Here is a 21,290-nt window from a genome sequence, read left to right on the forward strand (position 1 = left end):
AAGTCAGCCTTGTTCATTGTACCTGCCCACATCATCTTCCTGACTGATGGCGATCCTCCATTTGCCCGTGTCCGCTTTTGTGGACCGTCCGCTGCGTGTGATCATCATCTCTCGATCGCAGTGGACGCGCCAGATATTATGCCCAGAGAGGCTCCTATTGCTGAAGATTGAGGTGAGGGGACCCCGCACGAGTCAAAATGGTGGCTCCCACTGCGCTGCCCATGGGCGATGTGTCCCTACTCGCTTTCTGGGTCTACGCTACGACTGGAGCGCCTACGGTCTCCGGGGGAGATCCTGTGTCCCTGTTTAGAACTAATGGGAGTCTGACCTTTCCCTCCCCACAAAGCTCTATTGTACTCGGCACACTCTTGGTCAGGATAAGGGTCCCAGGATGACTGACAATGATGACTTCTACCTCCTAGCTTAAGTTTTACTTTCTCAACCACTCCAGAACTATGCCTGACCTCAAGAGGATCTCTAAAATTATTTCGGTCCATGGCTCCCCCCACCCCCGCCCTTCTCTGACAATCCCTGTTTACACATGATCTCTTTCCTGACAGCGAAGTCCGAGCATTATGTCCGACGCCTGGTGGAGCTGCTCTGTTCAGTTAATGAGGAGATAGGACTGGGCTCATCCCCGGACCGTCACCTGCACAGGCGGACCTTGGGCACAGTTTCTCCCCTTCTCTCTGTCTCCCTCTGCCCTCTCTACTGTCTCTCCTTCTCTCACTTCATTTATTTGATGTATCGTTTCATTGTTATTATTGTTGTAACTTTGCTGACCTTATGTAAAGCGCTCTGATACCTAAGGGTCTAGCAAGCACTATATAAAACTGTTTAAATAAAATAAATAAATAAAATGAAGCAGGATCCTTCAGTTGGCGAAGGTATCTCAAAGCCAGATGCATAATGTAGATGTCATCAGTTTTGGCACCAAGAACACTAGATAATCTAAAATCACTTTGTGCTGGCTAACTTCACACTCTGTCCAAGTCCCAAGTTCTAACTTCGGAATTAATCACTTTATTGAAGCCGGAGATCCTTGGTTAGGCTGGGCTGCATGTTGTAACAGGGCAGGGATCCAGGAGGTTAGAAACCTTCGCCAAAGGGCCCTGCTGAATCATCTGCCATTGTGTCAAAAAGCTTTGAGTTGGAGAAGCTGAGAAATCTTTCCCTTTGAGGTCATGCCTTTTCCAGTTAGCTCCAAAAACCTATCAAGGTCCTCCACACGTCAAACAAATGACTAAGTTCTTCCCGGTCAGTCTATAAGCTCCAAAATACCAGGCGAGCTTCTTCCAGGGCTGTACCACAGTTTAGCAGCAGGAAACAAGCTCACCACTCACTCAGTCATTCCTGCCTGGGCATCAGCACGATCTAGTCAAATTGCAACTAGCCAACTATTTCTTCCTCACTGGAAGGCACATTCTTTAACCTTTTCTGTCCATGGGGTTAAAGAAGCCCAGTCAAACTGACTCTTTAAACCACTTCCAATCCAAGGGTGCTTGCATTCCTTGCTGCACTATGAATCTATCTGGCTAGTGTATTCAACTGGTGCATCCTTACTCTACAGCCCGCTGGCTCCATGGCTGCCACCCCCACCTCATCGTTTTCCGACTCTCCAAGGTCTCTGGGTATTTGAAGGGTTACTCACACTCCTTGGTTTGTTACTGGTAATTCCATAGTGAGCACCTGGTATGTCCTAGACTGGAATTGGGTGTGTGGCATATGACTCTAAATAATTATCTCCTTTGCTCTCTTATTATGCTGTACTGAAATGTATATGTGAATACTGTTTGGGACTGAAGATTTGTAAATACCTGTGAAGCTGATACTGACACTTTGAAGCTCAACCTCTTTCTGCTGGTAGCACAGTTAAGGGCCTGATTTATCGTTTGGCAGATGGGTCCTCATCCACAGATATCCTGTCTTCCTATTACAAGAGCATAAGGATACATTGCACATGTAATAATAAGAAGGGATATCTGTTATCTTTGTGAAGGGGGTACTCATCAGCCATACTCTAAATCAGACCCTAAATTATTAAAGGCTAATGGATTTTCCTGCCAGCAGTGTTTTATTCTTTTCGAAAATTAGCTGCTAGCAACTCAGTTATTTTCATCTTTGAAGGAAATGGAGTGTTTTGTACATTCTGGTTGCTTGAACAAGTTTTTTTGCCTGTTTTTTAAGACTCAGCCAGATGGTATCATTGTGCTGATAAGGCCCACTGTTTATTCTGAATGTGTCAAAAAGCAGCACAACTGTACTAAGACTGATTTGAATAGAAGGACAACCGTACAATTTTTTCTTAATCCCTACAAAAAAACTTGTGACAGTTCAGACACATTTCTAGCTATCTGTGTTTATTTTGGTCCCCACTCTTCACAGATTAATCAGTGCATTATCTTCATTCTTTTTAAAATTGTGTGCATTGTAGGGTATTTGCTGGAAGATGACAGAAAGTCCTGATATCATATAAGCAGCTTCTGAGCCATGGTCGGCGTCTATGTAAAAGTTCATATTTTCTTTTTATTTTAGCATTTCAATGGATGACTATGCAACCCAGAAAAAGTGAATATCTAGATCTGGGTCATTACCAACTGTCCTAGAGCTCAGGTTGCAACAAGTTTTGCAGCTGCCATCCTCCCCACTACAGTCCAGCCTTGGGTAAATAAACTCACTGGCAATAGAAACTTGACGGGACAACACAGGTTTAGAAGGCTTTCAATAGCCTCTCTCCTCTATTTTATAAAGAGGACCAAATTAGTGCTTTTAATGAGTCAGCTTTTTTGAAGAGGTTAGGCTCTTATAACTTTGTAAAAAAAAAATAGGATTTCTACTTTTTCAGTAGACGTGGGGCCTTATTCATAAATTGTAATATACACTACAGTAGTACTACATCAAGTAGTAAAGAATGGTATTCGCAGACTGAATGCCGGAGTCCTATGTCCCAGACTCTTCTATCTTATTATACATTTATAATCGAATAAAGATAATCAATCAGTCTATTGAGAGAGAGAAATAAAAATTACCATCTCAAATGTACTAATGTTAAATAAATGACATTTATTTCAACATTTGTAACATATATTTTCTTAGTGTTAAAAAGCATAATTTTTAAATAACTATATTATTATAAAATGTAATATTAAACTTCATTTAAAATACATTAACCTTGTCAAACATTATTAAAAATGTAAAATAATTTAAATATTTCAACACATAACTTTAACAAAAAGTAATACACAATGCATGAAAAATGGAACTGTTAGAGCGCGTGGGATGTTTTTAAATTACTGTTTTAAAATGATTTACAAATGAAATCAAAGTATTTAAACATATATATTTTTATTACGCATCTAATTTGATTAGTTAATTGTAGTAATGTTTTATTAGTAAATAAATATTTATAATGAATTTACATTTATATTATACATTCAAATATTTGTAATAATTGTTTTAAACAATAAGCAATTTAAAATATTCTCTATACTCTCCCACAGGAAGCTCACCACCATGAAGGTTGAGTTCTCCACCTCCTTGTGGAAAGTTACCAGAAGTAACTTTACACTCATTCTTACTGTGGTAGGAGGAGGCTTCGCACGTGATTTGAAGGAGTGTAGACATGTACATTTACACATAGATGAATGCTACACTCAGAAATGGTGAACAGCAAATACATCTAGAGTTACACCTAGATGTAGTAGGAAATATACAGATGAGGGAATAGGCCTCCAATTTTCTGTTTTGCAGTGCATTGTGTGCAGTAGCATTCTAATGTATTACTATAAAGTTTACATTTAGTGGGATTGCCTTTATACATGAAATTAAGAGATGGAAGAACATTTACAACAAGACAAATCTAGCAATATCTGGTTCCATACAACCCAAAACAATGAACTCCAACCCCAAAGTACCTTGTCAATTTTCAATCTAGGACTACGTGTAAAGGCCTGATAGAACCTTTCCCCTTCGTCTTTTTCAATATCAAACTGCAGATTTTCAGTTTACATCTGGATTAAACTTCATTAAGGAACATATAAATAATATTTTCTTCATCTCTGGCTCACTCCGATATGATTCAACATTTTCAAATCCAGTGACACTTATTCCAGTGACACTTATGCATAATTATGAAAATAGATTATAATAGCTTTGTTTGTGGACTTCACATTGCCCCTATCCTAACTCTTTGGCTCAAGTTCATAATAACAAGGCTGTCATGGAGGACTTCAGCTACCAAGTCCGATACACTTAGGGCCAGATGTATAAAGCGTTTTTCCCCATCCCAAAAGGCCATCGCAAAATAAGGAATCGCAAAGTTTGCGATTCCCTATTTTGCAAATGCATTTTAGGAATCGCCAATTGCGATTCCTTAAATGCAATTCTGGAAGCACCCAAGTTGTGTGATTTAGCCTTAAGAAATCGCAAATTTCCACCAACTTCAACTTGGTGGTAATTTGTGATTTCCTAGAAAAATTCACTTTTTTGCATTTTTCAAAGTGCCATGTGGCATACACATCTGCACACATGTATATTTCAGGGGTGCAACAGGGTGTCCTTTTAGCACCCTTGCACCCTTGAAATTACATTCGCAATTTGCGAGTACCTATTGGGTACTCACAAATTGCGAATGTCTTCCCATTCATTCCTATGGGGCTCTAGGCCCATAGGAATGAATGAGAAGGTATTCCGTAATTGCAAATCGCAATTTGCGATTCACAATTAAGGAATATATAGGAATCACAATTATTATTGCGAAACCTACATACAGTGCATTTTGCGAGTCCTCAATAGCAAATCACTAAAATTCGTAATTAAGGACTCAAAAACTGCAATGATGATACATCTGCCCCCAAGTCTCATATGTATCCTTAAAGCCACCACTGGCAGCTCTCACAGCATGTCCATCCTCTCAAGGCCTTTACCTGCTGCACTGCTATCCAGAATAAAACTTTTAACTGTATCATATGCTGCCCAAAACCATCCAAGAACATTTAACAGAGACGAGATTCCTCTCTTTCAAAGCTCTCCTTAATTATTCCGTCACTATTCCAAATGCTCTGAGGACCGAAGCAAATGCAGACTCTGAAACAATTCACTTAATGTGCAAAGTGTCACCATATGCACTATGGGAGCAACTTATTTTCTTGTCTCTGTTCCTTTATCCTTTGCTTTAAATTAATGTGTGCCTCTTTTCACGGACGATCAACTAAAATTAGAAATCGGAGTACTTGGCCTATCAATACAATAAGATATTGCTCTATATAATATATATTCTAATACACATCTTGGTCTAGCTCAAGCAGAAGTATACACACTGACCAAGAAACGGCTGTGCAACTCCTTCGACCTAATCTTTCTAAAACAGAAAGCCATATAATAACAACTTAATTGCAGTCACTGCTCAGGCACCCGAAGACCTACTCAGATTTCACACATATGTTAGGCCCTGAGTAGAATAAGCTTCTCCTGTCAGGTAGCAATATAACAAAATTCATTACCAGATAGAAACAAAGGCACAGTTAACTATATTGATGTGGTCTTTCTATAAGAACTTAGAACTTGTTTGGTAATAACAATAGCTTGTTTTAAATAACACTTCATACCACACTTATACATTTGTATGTGCTGTACATTATTGATGTCACTATTACACACTTTTTAGACCTCAATAGGAGGGTAGGTGGGGATTCAAACACCTCAAATGTCGAAACAGTTTTTTTTACATAGCACACCAATTAAATATATTGCATTAACTGTCCTCTTGCTGAGGCATGGAAATAGATTTTTAAAGATGGATATCATCTTAGTCAGATATATTTTAGTTGATACTACAATCCTCTCTCAAGATCAATAAACTGGCCAATAAAATTAGGGAATAGTCAAAAGATTACATCTTTACCATCAGTCATTTTCGTATCTGCACTCAGGCAGCAAAAGACTGCCAGAGACATTTCTGAAAACGACAGATAACAACTGGTATTACCGTCATGGCACCTGATAATTCCTATGATGAATATTTTTAACAAATGCAGAGAATCAAGATATGATTATCAACAGAAAAATTGGTAATAGAAAACCAGGGGATCAAATCTTAGCCAATACTAGCATAGGTACAGAAGAGAGTTAAAATGATTAACCAGCCACACCAGTAGTCATTTTCATGCAGTGGAGCTAATATAAAATAAAAAGTTCTAATTTGGGTCCCTAGGATCTGAATAAGATGATTTTCCTTTTTTAGAAATCAATTCTTTTATATACCACACAAATGCTGCTTAACTGTGCTATCAGTACTCATCAACTCTAAAAGATATTATCATGAAAAAAGGAAGAACAATGAAATATGGATAATACTGAGCACTATAAAAGCTCAATAGTGAGAGATACAGTTTATGCAGTAACTCAAGAACAGCAAGCTAGACGCATGAACGCACTCAAATTCCATTAAGCTTACCATCTTCTTCAGTCATTATGCTCAGTGTGGCACTGCGAACACCTTCACCCTTGGAAGTGCTAGATGAAATTTCCAGAGTATAAGCAGTATGCTTCTTTAAGCCTAAAAAGTATGGACACAAAGAAGATCAACATTTTGTTCATTAACATGTCACCTTTAGACACTGCTGATCTTCCCGCAGCAAATGTGTTAATTTATTCATATAGTATGAGTGGAACTGAGAAACTGCTTCTAAGCAAAAAAACATTATAATATTTAAGATTACAAAGCATAGTAGCCAGCCAATCAGAATGTCCAATTTTTAAGCTATATCTACTGTAAAAGGCAGGCAGAGGGGGCATTTTGTGATGTCAGCTCCCTAACCTCTAATGTGCTATAGGTTGCCCCTCTGTCCTCATCCTACGGAAAGCACTGGGGTAAATAGGAAGCACAGTCAGAGCAGTAACTGCCTCTAACTTGAAAAGTAGGGTGAAAAGATTTCGCAATTCACACACAACGCTCTTGCGGTCTCATTTTGCGAAGCAGTCAGTTAAGACAAGGCTGTGTGGATTCCCCCCTTTGCTTTTGTTGAGAGGGAAGCCAAATCAATCAATTAAAAGCATAAAATATAAGTTTAGTATGTGGACTTTTTTCAACAGTTTTTGGCTGCTTGGATTTCCCTCTCTGCACAAGCCAGGTAAGGGGTCTGAACATACACCTTTTATGTAGGTTTAGGGCCCAACCACAGTATGGAAACATCACTGCCACTGACGATATCTGCATGATCCTCAACAGAGGGGACATGGCAGCCCTAATTCTCCTAAACCTCTCTGCAACATTTGACAGGGAATTACACCCCATCTTCATAATGTGTCTGCATGAGATAGGCATCCTAGGACCCGCTCTCCGCTGGAACTGCTCCTTCTTAACAGACAGAATACAAGCTGTCAGCCGGGCATCTTAGTCCTCAGAAGCCTGCAGACTTATTTGTTGTGTGCCCCCTCGTTCATTGCTCAGCCCCACCTTTTCAATGCATACATGATTCCTCTGACCACTGGTATCCATGCACACAACAACAACATCCTCTCCTACGCCAATGACATGCAACTCATACCCTCACTCTCAGACAAGACCCTCAACACAAGAAACAAGTTCATCACCTGCATGACCGAAGTTGCTAACTGGATGAAAGCAAATGTCTCGAGCTCAACACCGACAAGTCAGAGGTAATGATCTTTAGCAATAGCACCTCTCAATGGCACTCCAACTGGTGGTCCCACACACAGAACCTATGACAGGAGCCTCGGAATCAGCAAACTGGATATGACTGCACAAGTCAACATCATCACTGCATCCTGCTTCCACACCCTGAATGATGCTGAGGAAGATCTTCAAATGGCTTGAAAGCAACACTAGAAAAAACTGTCTTTCATGCCCTGGTCACCAACAAATTGAACCATGGGAACACTCTCTACTCTGGGATCAACAAGCAACTCAGTAAAAGACTATAAACTATGCAAAACTTGGCAGCCAGGCTCATTATCAGTCTTCAGCACAAAACTCACATCACACCACAGGGAGCTCCACTGGCTCCTTGAACACAAACTCACTCAATTCAAAGTCCTCACACACACATTGAAGGCACTGCACAACTCAGGCCCCAGCTACCTGTACAGCTACATATCCTTCCACCAACCACCCAGAAAGCTCTGTTCCACAGGACTCCTAGTCACTCACATCTCACGCATACACAAAACCAGATTAGGAAGGCAGGCGTTCTATTTCATTGGTCCAGAAGCATGTAACGGCCACCCACTCCACATCAGAGTCTCCTCCTCTTTTCTTGAATTCGGCCAGAATCTGACGACCTGGCTTTTTAATTAACCAACAAAGGTATTATCAGCAAAAAACACCTGCAATATGCCAGGATACCCTCACTGGTGATAGTGCGATTTACTATGGAATACATATACCATAACAGAACATGGGTGGGTGTCAGCTCCTGCTCCCGAAGTGCCCAATGTTTTCGGGGAGAGGGAGCCAATAGCCTTATTGCATGGGAGGGTATTTAAAAGCCATTAGTGTCTTCAATGACACATAATCAGAACATTGGAATGCTGGGAGATCTGTTGAAGACAATGAAGCTCATAGGACCACAAATGCCTGGTATAGACCTTCTGCTCTGTTTAAATTAGAACTTCCATCTTCAGGGGGTAAAATGTTTTAATAGCATTACATCCCTTCTGCCATCTGCTGGTAACTAAATACCCCACCATTTATTGTAGACCCATGCTTTTGGTTTTGCATTGTAACCTGGCCTTTAGTAACCAATCTAGTCTCTGAAATGGGTTTTAATGCTATGGGAACGTATTTATGCATAACAGTTTGTTTATAATAGGTTAGATGTACAATATACATTTCTTGAACATCTTACCAGTATGTTTATTCTCACAAAGAACATGGATCATTACATTAATGAGCATGTAGTAGTTAGTAATTCACATTTTCATATTCAGCATAACAGAACTCGAAGTCACAATGTCTTACTTTCACATTCCGCAAATCTTTGCAACCTCACAGGAAGCACTGTACTCATAACCCATGTTGTGGCTCTTTGTTTTCAATGCTACGATGTATGAATGTAAGAAATGCTTGGAGGACCATCATTTCTTAAAAGACTGAAAATAAAATCTTGAAATGAAGGAATTGAAAAGAAATTGTTTTCTTGTTTGAAACTTCGTTTTAAGCACACATAGTCCTGTAGTTAGGCAAATAATCATAAAGTAAAAGAATCCTACACAGGGTTAGACTAGCCTTTAGAGCAATCAGGCAGTGCCCGAAGGGCTGGTTTTACAGGTCAGTGTGCAGTTCGGTATTTTGACTTTTTGTGGGCCTAATTTATGGTCTACTGGGCAGCTTTTCTAATAAACTTTGCTTGCAGCAAGTTCAAATCCATGCAGTCTTCTATACCTTGCAAAACCTTATACAGTGCGTCTTTAGAAGTTCAAAACTGACCCAATTTGCAAACGTGGGCCAGTTGTTTAGCTATCTAATTCATTAATAGGGATATGGTATCTGTCTGTCACTGTTAGATTTGGGGGTCTCTAGTTGGCACAGGTAGGTACTAGTGACAAATAGGGACCCTTGCTTCTAGTCAGGGTAAGGGGGTACACTCCTAAAATAACCCCTGCTCAACCCCCTGGTAGCCTGGCACGAGCAGACAGGCTTATCTCAGAGGCAGTGTGTAAAGCATTTGTGACCACATACAGTAACCCAGTGACAACACTACAGATGGATACCACACAGTTGTATATTAAAAATAAGTATTCTTTTATATGGATTTAACAGAAGACCATAAACGACAAAAATACACAATACTATACTTAAGATGGTAGTTTTAGCTTAGTTCAGTTCAGTTCTTAAGATGCAACACTTTGCGTCAATGTACCTTACGATGCGATGCGCTTCCACAACAAGTAATGTTGCAGCGATGGAAATGAAAGACATGAAGATCTTCCAGATGTGGCACTCTTCTCCAATGATGCGAGAAGTCTCGATTTGATGAATCAACTACAGCGGCGACATCCTTGTTCAGAAATGCGATGGCAGCAGCTTTGATGGCGGCGCGCTGCTCCGGGGATGCGAGGCGCTTTCCTCGATACGGAGCAATGCGACAACTACAGCGTTGACACCCTTGTTCAGAAATGCGACGGCAGCAGCAGCAATGCGCTTCTTCCTCCTTGCGAGACACTTCTCTCGATGCGGTGCAATACGACAGCTCCAGCGGCGACACCCTTGTTCTGAAGTGTGATGGCAGCAGCGACGGCGACATGCTTCTTCTTCATTGCTAGACGCTTCTCTGAATGCGGTAAAATACGACAGCTCCAGCGGCGACACCCTTGTTCAGAGATGCGACGGCAAGAGCAGAAACAGCGACATGCTTCTTCCTCATTGAGGTGCGCTTCCTGCTCCTTGCGACACGCAGTCTCTCAGAAGGCCCAAAACAGCAGCAGGCACTTCCAAAGAACTCTGGGGAGCTGGGGGGTGAAGTCTGTTGTCCATGAGACTTCAGCAAGAGGCAAGCTCTTTTCCAAGCACTTGGAGATCCTTCACAAGTTGAAAGTAAAGTACACAAAGTTCCTTTCTCCTTCCTTTGGCAGTCAGGAAACCACTGCAGGCCAATCCCCCAGGCAGCACTTCAGTTTAGGGATAGTCTCTCCTCAGTTTCTTCAGGTTCCTCTCCTCAGTAAAGGTTTCTTCTTGTAGTCCAAAAGTGATCTAATTTCATGGGATCAGGGTCCAAATATTTATACCCCAAAATCCTTTGTTCTCTGAGGGGAGAGGGGCCTTTGCCCAGTCCAAACCAGTTCTGAAGCACTGTGTTTACAGGACTCCTTCTTTCCTTTCACAGTGCAGGGCAGAAACAGAAACATCAGACGCCCCACAGGAGGTAGAGCCAGCATTGTGGAGGGAAAGCACAGCCCTGGAGCACTTTGTTGACATGATTCCTTCTCTTCTTTCACTGTGCAGGGCAGAGACATCAGCCGCACCCCAGGAGGCTGAGCCAGCATTGTCAAAGGCAGGCACAGCCCTATTCAAGGTTCAGGTGCAACTCCTCCCACTCATCTAGATGCAGATCTCTCTATTCACCACTGGGCTGACTCATTCTGTCTCTTGGAATCCCCCAGCCCTGTCACTCAAACTCCAGACAAGGAATGCACAACCTAGCAGAGGCAGGCTTTGGATAGTTATACAAGAAAATACCTACTTTCTAAAAGTGGTATTTTCAAACACAGAATGTTAAAAACAACTTCACTAAAAGATGTATTTTATCATTCCAAGATCAGGCATACTAAACTCGAATTTCTACCATGTTCCCCGAGTCAGTTAGGATTATAAGAATGTTATAATCTAACTACCCATTCTGGCCTATCGAGAACAGGTAGCCTTGCAATAGTGAAAAACTAAAAAGGCTGTAATTCACTATTAGACATGCCACATACATCAGGGCTTGTCCTACCTTATACTTACAATGCACCCTGCCCTTGGGCCTACCATAGGGGTGCCTGGTATGAAGAAAAGGGAAGGTTTAGACTGGCAAGTGGGTGCACTTGCCCAGTCAGCATGACAGTACCGGATTGCACGCAGGCTCTGCAATGGCAGACCTAAGACACATTTTACAAGGCTGCTTCTGTGGGTGGCACAACCAGTGCTGCAAGCCCACTAGCAGCAACTGGATTTACAAGCCCTGGGCACACTCAGTGCACTATACTAGGGTCTGACAAGTAAACCAAACAAGCCAATAATGGAATCACTAATCAATACATTAATTTACATTAGGGAGCACTTGCACTGTGGCACTGGACAGCAGTCACACAGTGCCCAAAGCATCTAACACCAGCAAAAATACACGAGGCAACGGCAAAAATGGAAGGGAGACCCACGCCAATGGTGCCAAGTCTAACAGTCACCTATGTCACTTGCACTGTAGGAGGTATCAGAACATTGTAGAAGAGACTAGAACAGTGGAACTATGCGGTCTTGAATTTCTCAAATGTAGAGTAAGGAGCCTGCGTGCTCCTAAATGGTAGCTGATATGCTGTGGCTGAGATGTATGGAATAAACCTGAAGCTTCACTCTCTGCTCTCCTCATTGCATAATCTTTTTATCTTGCATTGGCAAGGGGCCACTTTTATTCTGCTGCATTACTCTCTGTCCCAGTCCAACGCTGTCATACATCCAAACTGAGCATTCCTGGGAGGCATGAAAATTACTAGTAGATGGGATAAAACAAAAAGGAAATGCAGTAGCTTCAGTGTGAATCTTATGTCTACAATGTAACAAATAAATAAACCAGTAAGGTAGGCTATATCAGAAAATGGGGGAGAAAGGATTATATGTGTGGCAACTGCTGATTCCATTTCATTATGAATTTTCTAGCTGAAAGGGTATAAAAATGATTAAATTAACGTCACTGCATGGGCAGTGCATTCCATGGTAAACACTTCACAAAACTGGTCGTCTTTGTGATTTTGATTGCTGTACCTAAGCATCTAAGCAGTGATAATCTTGGACACATAAGGCTTCATTACATGATAGGTGGTAATTCCAGGGGAAAAACTGGGCAGAGTTACTGATCCAGTGCAATTTATTACTACACACTTGCCGATTTTGGGTGTTGCCACACTCAGTAAATGTCAGAACCGTGCAGTAAGAAGAGTAGCTGGCCACAATAAATCCACACAGCAGCCTGGTGAGGAGGCTGCTCAGGAAAACACCATCATCCACTCAACTGCATTCACAGCGTGGGTCCTGTACTGCTCCTCTTTTAACAAATTGAACACCTGTCAACCTCTTTACTGTGTTTTAAATTCAAACTTGTGCCAAAATAACTTTCTTATGGTGTTCCAAAAGATACCTCACTGTTCCATAGTATCTAAGCATATTTAAAACCTAGACAAAGCCTTTGAATCATTTAACCCAGTCATGTGGACGTTGTTTTTATATTCACACCAATAACATCCAGGCCTTCTGGTCTGACGATGCCACTGTATTTTTGATGACCAAGATTTAATGGACAGCCACTGGTTTAAGCCCAGTTACAACTACAGGGTAGTGACAATTCTAGGTGTCAAGAGAGGGCCTGTAGTAACTGAAATTGTGATACCAGGAGCTGGGAAAGATGTCACAGTCTGTCAAGATGGTAAGGAATTTGGGAATGAAGCCTAAATACGACTAGTTAAGTTGTTTGATCGCAGTCGCGGCCGGTGCAGGTAAGAGCAGTGGGGCGGGACGTGGGGAAGTCACAGACGACAGAAAAGGGAAAATAATATTTTTTAAAAATAAAGCCACTTACCTTGCGCTCGCCGCATCATCTACAAGGCTATGCGGTGAGCGGTAAGTGGTTTTCTTTTTTTTTTAAATGTTATTTTCCATATTCCATCATCTCTCGACTTCCACACAGCCGCCCAGCCCACTGCTCTAACCTGCACCGGCCGCGACTGTTTGATCAGTGTTTGTATAGCATGCTTGTTACCTGTGAGGGCATTCGAGTACTTTACCTACCAGGGTATACAAGCGCTCTGTATCCGGTGTGTGAGGTCAGCCTTGGAGGGCTTACTTGAAGATCCAGGTCTTCAGTTGCTTGCAAAAGTTAAGAAGAGATGAGTGAGCTCTTATGTGTTGTGGGGGGGTTCATTCCAGATTTTAAGAGCTAGGAATGAGAAGGCGAAACATCCTGCTCGGGTTTTGTGTATGCATAAGGTGTGTACTAGGTAGACCTAGGCAGAACAGAGGTGTCTGAAAGGTTGGTGGAAATGAACATGGCTACTCAGGTACATAGGGCCTGTGTTGTTGAGCGATTGTACGGTTTGGATGATGTGTTTGAAGTATGCACGCTTGCGTATCTGAAACTAATGGAGTTCCCTAATGTGTGGTGTGATGTGTTCTCGGTGTCAGAGGTTGAAGACTAGTCTGGCTGCTTCATTTTGGATGGTCTGCTGCCTTCTTTTGAACTGGTCGGTTATCCCGGCACACAGAGTGTTCTCATAGTGACTCTGAACGATGCGGCCCGTCTCATTTTTAGGTTACCGAGATGCTCACATGCTTCTCCACTGTTACAGAGCCTCCATTGGCTGCCTATTAGGCAACGGTCTGAATTTAAAAGCCTCTGTATAACCCATAAAGCGATCTATGGACAAGCTCCGTCGTACATAAAAAATCGACTGGACCTGTACAAACCAGAACGGTGCCTTAGGTCTTCTGACGCACAATTGCTTGTCTGTCCTCGTTATAGACTCGCTACAAAAGGTGGAAGATCTTTTTCGGTCCTGATCCCTAAAATGTGGAATAAACTCCCTGAGTCCCCCCGCAAAGAAGGAAATCTCCTTCGTTTCAGGAAGTCACTGAAAACAATTCTATTTAGAGAAGCTTTGAGCCCAGCCTAAGTGCGTTCTCCCTCTGGCTACTTCGCAGGGTACGAGGCTGTATCCTTTTGGTCAAAAGCGCCTTGAGACCTGCCGGTGAGTTGGCGCTATATAAACCGGAAATACAAATACAAATACAAATAGTCTAGTCTGCAAATGGTGATGGCTTGGGTGATCATGTTGCTTATGTTGTCTGGTAGCCACTGCGTTGGCTTAAACAGCCATGTCCAGTTTGCTGTCTATGATGAATTTGTGGTTTCTTGCCTGTGGCCAAGGCATGGGGGCTGCATCTGATGCCTGTGGCCCATCAAGATTGTGCCCCTTGGTGGGGTGTCTTTCCCAAAGTCCTCAACCCTGGTCTTGTCTGAGTTCAGTTTGAGGCAGTTGTCATTTTATCCAGATGGCCACTCCAATAATGCATGTGGTGAACTTGCCGGTGTTGCATGTTTTTTCCAAGAGAGATAGTATGAGGTGTATGTTGTTGGCTTATGTGAGGACTTTCATGTTGTAAGTCCATATGATGTCAGCCAGTAGAGTTATGTAGATGCTAAAGAGCATTGGGCTGAGTGAGGAGCCATGTGGGACTCCAGAGATGATTTCTCATGCTTCAGAGGAGAAGGGGGCATGTTGACAGTTTGGGTTCTTCCGATGAGGAAGGAGCAGATCCATTTGTGAGCATGCACTTAGAGGCCTGCTTCATGAAGTCTTCAGCTTAGAATGGGATGAGAGATGGTGTTGAAGGCTGCTGATAGGCCTATAAGAATGAGGGCTGCTGTTCCCCTCCCCGCTATCGCGGATCATTCAGATGTCATCTGTTACTGCTATAAGGGCATTTTTCTTGCTGTAGTTGGGTATAAATCCTAATTGTGTTTCATCCAGAAGCTAATAAATAGTGATGGAGGGATATCGGTTGGAAGTTGACGAGTTTGGTTGGGTCAGCCGAGGGTTTCTTTAGGAGTGCATTGACGGCTGCATTTTCTATGGTTCTAGCAAGATGGCTGTAATGATGGAGGCTTCTGGAGGGAGTCAGGGGTTCCTGTTGCATGGCGAAGTTGCTATATATGGATGTGATCTTGCTGCAAAAGACATTTGAGAGATCGTTACATGGATTTTGTGATGGGCTGATGTTGCCAGTGGCAGCTGTGGGTGTTGTAAAATCCTTGACAATAGTGAAGATTTCTTATTTGCTGTTGAAAGTGGCATTTATTTTTTTCATCTAAGGCCTTTCTTTTGGTTTTTTGGATTAGCTGGTAGGACCTTCTTTGGGCGGCTTTGAAAGTGTCTTGTTCAACACCCGCTTTGCTGGTTGTCTATTTCCATTCCAGTTGTTTTGTGCTGCTTCGTAATTTGAGGTCTTCTATGTACCAGCTGGCTTGTACTCTAGTTTTTTCTTTCTGTACTTGTTGCTTGGGGGTCAGTGTCGGTGCAGTTGGCAATCCACTGGTCGAAAATTTAAATGTTGCTTGCCAGGAGTCCTGAATGGTCCGGTTTGTTCTTGAGGAGGGCGGGCTTACAATCCGCCTCCGTTAGGTTGTTCCAGTGTCAGCGTGGAGGGCAAACTGTGGGGGTTCTTCCATGTTTATGAATGTTGATTGTGAAACTAATTATGGCTTGGTTGGTGACAGATCTTGGTGTGTTGATCGTGATGTTATTGAAGGATGTGATCTAGGTTGTATCCAGCAATGTAAGGGGACTGTGTGATATTTTGGTTTAGTCCTAGATTTCCGAGGCTCTCGAGAGGGGCAACTGAGTTAAGTTGGTCAGTTCTTTAGATAACAATTGTGGGATCCTAAAAGGAGTAATATCCTGGAGTCAAGGACTAGGGGGAGCAATGGAGTCTGTAATTTTGCTAGCGAATTTGGCTAGAAAGACTGGGGGACGGTAGTCTCGGGTTCCACTAAGGTTGAAGTTTGCTGTGAGTTGTACTTTAAAGTTATGGTGTTCTATGTAGTTTGTTAGAGCTTCAGATAAGGTGGTTCAGTTGAAAGTGTCTTTATAGACAATGGATATTCCTCCTCTGTGCCTGTTTATGCGGTTCTGCCTGGTGATTTTCTTATGCAACAGGGATGGTCCGGCACTGAAGCTGTGGTCAGCCATGGATACTTGAGGAGGAGGTCCAGGGTATTGTTGTCTCGCAGGTCCAAGAACTCTGTGGCATGCTTGCTGAGTGAGTGGGTATGCATGATATTGGTGTGTAAGGGGTGTGAGTGTGTTTGTTGGTTGGTGTTTGACTGAGTGTGGTGTTGGGGGTATGTTCTTGGTTGGAGTTGTGGGAACAATGGTGCAGGTGAAGTAGCAGATGAAGGATCCTCACATGTAATGTTGTGTGGAATGCCAAAAGATGGTGGTGGGACATCTGGAGTTCCAGGGCGTGAGGGAGAGTAGCAGGGTAGTGGTGGATAAGAGGAGGGCCAGGGTTTCTGGTGTTGGATGCAGTCTAGGTGCAGACAGGCTTGCCATTAAGCAGCTCCTGGGAGGGGGAAGGAGCGCAGGGGGTGGTGAGCAAGTCTGAGGTGGAGCGCATTGGCAGGGAAGGAGGGAGGCACAAGGAAAAGTTAAAGAAGCAGGGGGAGAAGGGAGGGAGCCCATAGAGGACAGGAAAGGAAAGCAGGATGGGACACGTGGAGAAGATGGAGAGACATGTCCCAAATGTTACAAAAAGAGTGAGAGAGTTGGCAAAAAAGGAGCCTGGGAGAGGCAAAAGGAGTGAAGTATTAGCACAAAGAGCTAGAAAGGCAAAACGAGTGAGAAAACAGGCATAAAGATCAAGAGATGTGACAAAAAGTGAGATAAGTGGCACAAAAGTCACAGAGAGAGAGAGAGAGAGAGAAAGGTGACAGAGAGTAAGAGGCAGAGAGGCGAGGTGGGTGCTAGGTCTGCAATGGCCTTAAGGAGTCAGAGAACTGATCACAATGTAGTCCAGGGGTGCTGGAGCTATGTACATGCTTAATGGCTGCACCAGCCATTATGTTGGTTATGGGAGGGAGGAAATAGCGTAGGGGTGGTGAGGGGGGACACACACAGTGGTGTGGCCAGGGCTGATTCATAGTTGTTTCCTCTTCTATCCAGCTGAATAAAACCCTTAGAGCTGAATGTGTGCTTTGAAAAACACCCAGCATGACATAATGTTACAAAACACAACCCTAAAATCAAAAGAATAACATGCAAATTAATTGGTCTGGGTTACTGCTGATAATTGAGTTACTGGTTGAGGGGTGGTGAAACCCTCCTCAAGCAGCAACCACAATTTCTGTTAGGATGATATCACAGTAAACCCTAAATTTACCCGTACATAACCTTCTGGTAGATTGGCACAAAAGAAGTCAGGCTTAATATAGAGGCAATGTGTAAAGTAAAACAAAACACAAGAAAAAAACAACACCAATTTAGAAACATAGAGTGTAATGTTATCAATTATTTGAGATACAGTGACAAAAAAAATCAGTAGAACCGGAGATATGCAATTTCAAAGTTTGAAGTAAAAATGGTGCCTAGAAGCACAAAGCACAAACTATGGCTATATGGTCACACCGGACCAGGACAACATCACAGATTCAGGCCGAATATGATGGAGCGCAGGCCACCTATATGGACCAGGTTAGGCCCACTAAACAAGAGTACCTTAAATCTGGGTTGCGGAGCAATGTGAAGTCCATCGTCAAGCAGCTAAGGCCATGTGAGATCCTTTCATGGATATGTCTCACACACTGGTGGTTCCCAGGGAGCTGCTGTGATGGTGCGATGTCCTTCATGGATATGTGTCACTCAGAATAGGTTTAGATGGACCACAGATGCTATGCGAAGCCCTGCATAAGCATGCGTTGCACAACTGTCCCACTGCGGAGTTTTTGGAGACGATGTGCATCACTCTGTTGGTTCTACTGAGATCACAGATGAACTGTCAGAGCACCTTCAGGCCCACTTCTAAAGGTTCAGGACTGGGGACACACCACTTGGGACGTGGGGCTCATAGGAGACAGAGTCCAGATGGATGGAGCCTTCTATCCCTGAGCATCTGATCAGGAGGCCAGTCAACTAGTGCTTGGGACCACTGTGGTGGTCCTGGGTTCCAGATGCAGGTCAAGTCATTCTCACTCAAACAGGGAGGCAACAGGGCAACAGACTAGCAGTTCTTCCTGCAGCAAAACAGCACAGAACTCCTGCTTATGAGTTGTCCACAATTTCAGATGTGTACTGAAGAGTTGGGTCTGAGGGTCCACCTGGTCTGCATGGTCTCCACTTTGAAGTAGGAGAAGGTCCTGGAGCTTTCTACCCCAATGATGTGTCAGTCATGCCCTTCCTCCCAGCCCTGACCCTAGCTTATATTGGGACACAAAAGACTAGTGACAAACCCTTTGTGAGTGAGTTCAGGCAGAGCCTTTGTGATGAGTAAGTGGGGTAGGTAACAGGTCCCCCCCTCGTTAAGTCAGAGTGGCCCATCCTGCCAACACCTATTTTCCCTTTGTCCAACTGTCTGGGAGTATTACACAAGGATTAACTGTCAGCCCCACCTAGTCATGGGAGCCAGGGACATGCTGCAGGCACCTTTCTAATTTTCCGAATTGTGACTTAACATCAAACTTTGCAATTAAAGAGGGCGTTATATCACAATTTCCTGGATACCAAATTTGTCCTGTCTACCTGCTCCCAATTAAAAGGTATCACTTATTAAATGTAATAAGGAAACTCAATGTTATCCTATTGGAGAGGTAGGCTTTGCAGAGTAGTGAAATACAAACGTAAGGGTTTTTCTCTACCAGGACATGTAAAACTTTAAAGTACATGTCCACCTTTTTAAATACAATGCACCCTGCCCTCTGGGCTGTTCAGGGCCTATCCTAAGGGTGACTTTATGAATTAGAAAGCAAGGTTAAGGCCAGGAAAAAAGTGTCTTTTTCCAGGTAAAAAAAAGCAGTTTAATACTGCACATTCAGGCTGCAATAGCATGCCTGATACATGTTTACAGGGCTACGCAAGAGGGTGGCACGATCAGTTTACAGGCACTAGGTACATAGAGTACCACTTTATTAGGGACTTACAAGTAAATTAAATGCGCCAATTGGACATAAGCCAATTCTACTATGTTTAGGAGAGAGAGCACACGCACTTTAGCACTGTTTGGCAGTGGTACAGTGCACAGAGTTCTGAGGCCAACAAAAACAAATTTAGAAAACAAGAGTGTCTCCATGGACTGCCCCCCAAAACTCTTCTGGAACCCTCTGTATTTTAAGGGCTACCTCATAGGCTTCAAACCACCTATCAATATCCTCTACCACCTGAAAGCTGGACATCAGGTCTTTTGGTATGTGGGACTTCTTGATCTAATTTCGACACTACAGTATCGCTGCCACCATTTCTGCTGGACTCTGACAGCTGTTTGACCTTTAAATTCATCTCTTTTAGGCTTTGTTCATGAGCCACCAATATTTTTCTCTTCTCCAACGCTCTCTCTGCCTCAGCCATCTCGTTCACTTGCCTTAATCTTTCTCTCCTCCGCTAAGGCTTTTTCTACCTCAACTCTCCTCTCTTCTGCAGGATGTCTGGCTAGCTGCAGCCTCCAGTGTCTCAGCCTGTATGTCCTTCAAATCTTTAGGGGACAGGTTATAAGGCGATACACTACTTTAAACAGGGGATCCGTCTGGGGACCAAATCTCTGTGGGTCTTCCTCTCTGTTCTGGAGCCACTGACAAGTCATTTCCCTTCTCCTCCTCGTCCTCCTTCTCAGGGTCATCATACTCTTGGTCCTCGGGGGTGTTCCCCACTAGCGTGCTACCTTAAACTCATCCAGAGCATCCTGAAGGCCTTGCTTAGAGGGTCCCTTCTTCATGGCCCGCCCCTCTCCTTGCAGAACTTGTTCAACTCCCCTGATATTGTAGTATCAATGGCAGTTGGGATCCATTTCAGAGCAGACAGAGTCAAGGTACTGGTATCAAAGTGGTTGGAACCTTCTGTGCCTAAGACTCTGGTCAGGAGGCCAGCCAACTAGCCTTGGAGTAATTCTGGTGGTCCTGAGTTCAAGATGCAGGTCTAGTCAATCTCAATCAGGCAGGAGGGCAGCAGGGCAGCACAGAAGGGAAACAGAGTAGCAGTCCGTCTTGCAGCACAGCACACCTTCGTATGAGTCTTCCACATGTCCAGATGTGTACTGAAGAGCTGGGTATGAGGATACATTAATTATGTATACACAACAATATACAATACACAACAATATACAATAACATTATACCTGGTGCCCACACCTCTTTGATGTACGAGATGGTTCAGGAGATTTCCACCTCCTTGAGGTGTCACTCATATCCATCCTCCCTGCCCTGGCCCCAACTTGTCTGGGGACACACAAGACAAGTGAAAAAACCCTTTGTGAGTGTGTTCAAGCAGAGTCTTTGGGATGTGCAAGTGTGGTGGGTGACAGCTCTTCCCCCTCATTAAGTCAAAGTTGCCCATCCTGCCAACATCTGTCTTCCGTTCGTCTCACTGTTTGGGCAGTGGAATGGCAAATGGTGGGCGGGGGTAGGTCCGCCCCAGGCGGCACGAGTTTTGGAGGCAGCAGCCTCCCCCGCTCATACATTCGACCGCCGCAGGTGGCAAATGCAGGGCCTACCCTACTGGGTCTGGGAGCAATATACAAGAACCAACTCCCAGCTACGACTAGTCATGTTATCCAGGAAAAGACTGAAGGACCCCAAACGGTTAAGACAAGAAAATGTCAACTTTTTTGAATGTGGTATTTCCAAAATTGTGATTTTAAATCTGACTTTACCTTTAAAGAGGTCTTTACATTTCAATTCCTTGGACACCAAACTTGATTTGTCTACCTGCTTCCAATTAAAAGTTATCACTTATTAAATGTAATATGGAAACTCAATGTTTTCCTAGGGGAGAGGTAAGAATTGCAGTAGTAAAAAACGAATTTAAGAGTTTTTCACTATCAG

General features: G+C 43.2%; 1 protein-coding gene across 1 annotated transcript in view; it reads right to left on the reverse strand.

The window, feature by feature from the left end:
- Positions 1-21,290, reverse strand: part of PTPRQ (protein tyrosine phosphatase receptor type Q) — a 1,500,794-nt gene that overhangs the window by 668,805 nt on the left and 810,699 nt on the right. The window contains exon 32 of the mRNA XM_078647981.1: positions 6,455-6,556. Coding sequence (XP_078504107.1) covers positions 6,455-6,556 — 102 coding nt within the window. The remainder of the gene's footprint in view (positions 1-6,454; positions 6,557-21,290) is intronic.

The sequence above is a fragment of the Lissotriton helveticus genome, chromosome 1_1, assembly GCF_964261635.1.
Source record: "Lissotriton helveticus chromosome 1_1, aLisHel1.1, whole genome shotgun sequence".
Lineage (NCBI taxonomy): Eukaryota > Metazoa > Chordata > Amphibia > Caudata > Salamandridae > Lissotriton > Lissotriton helveticus.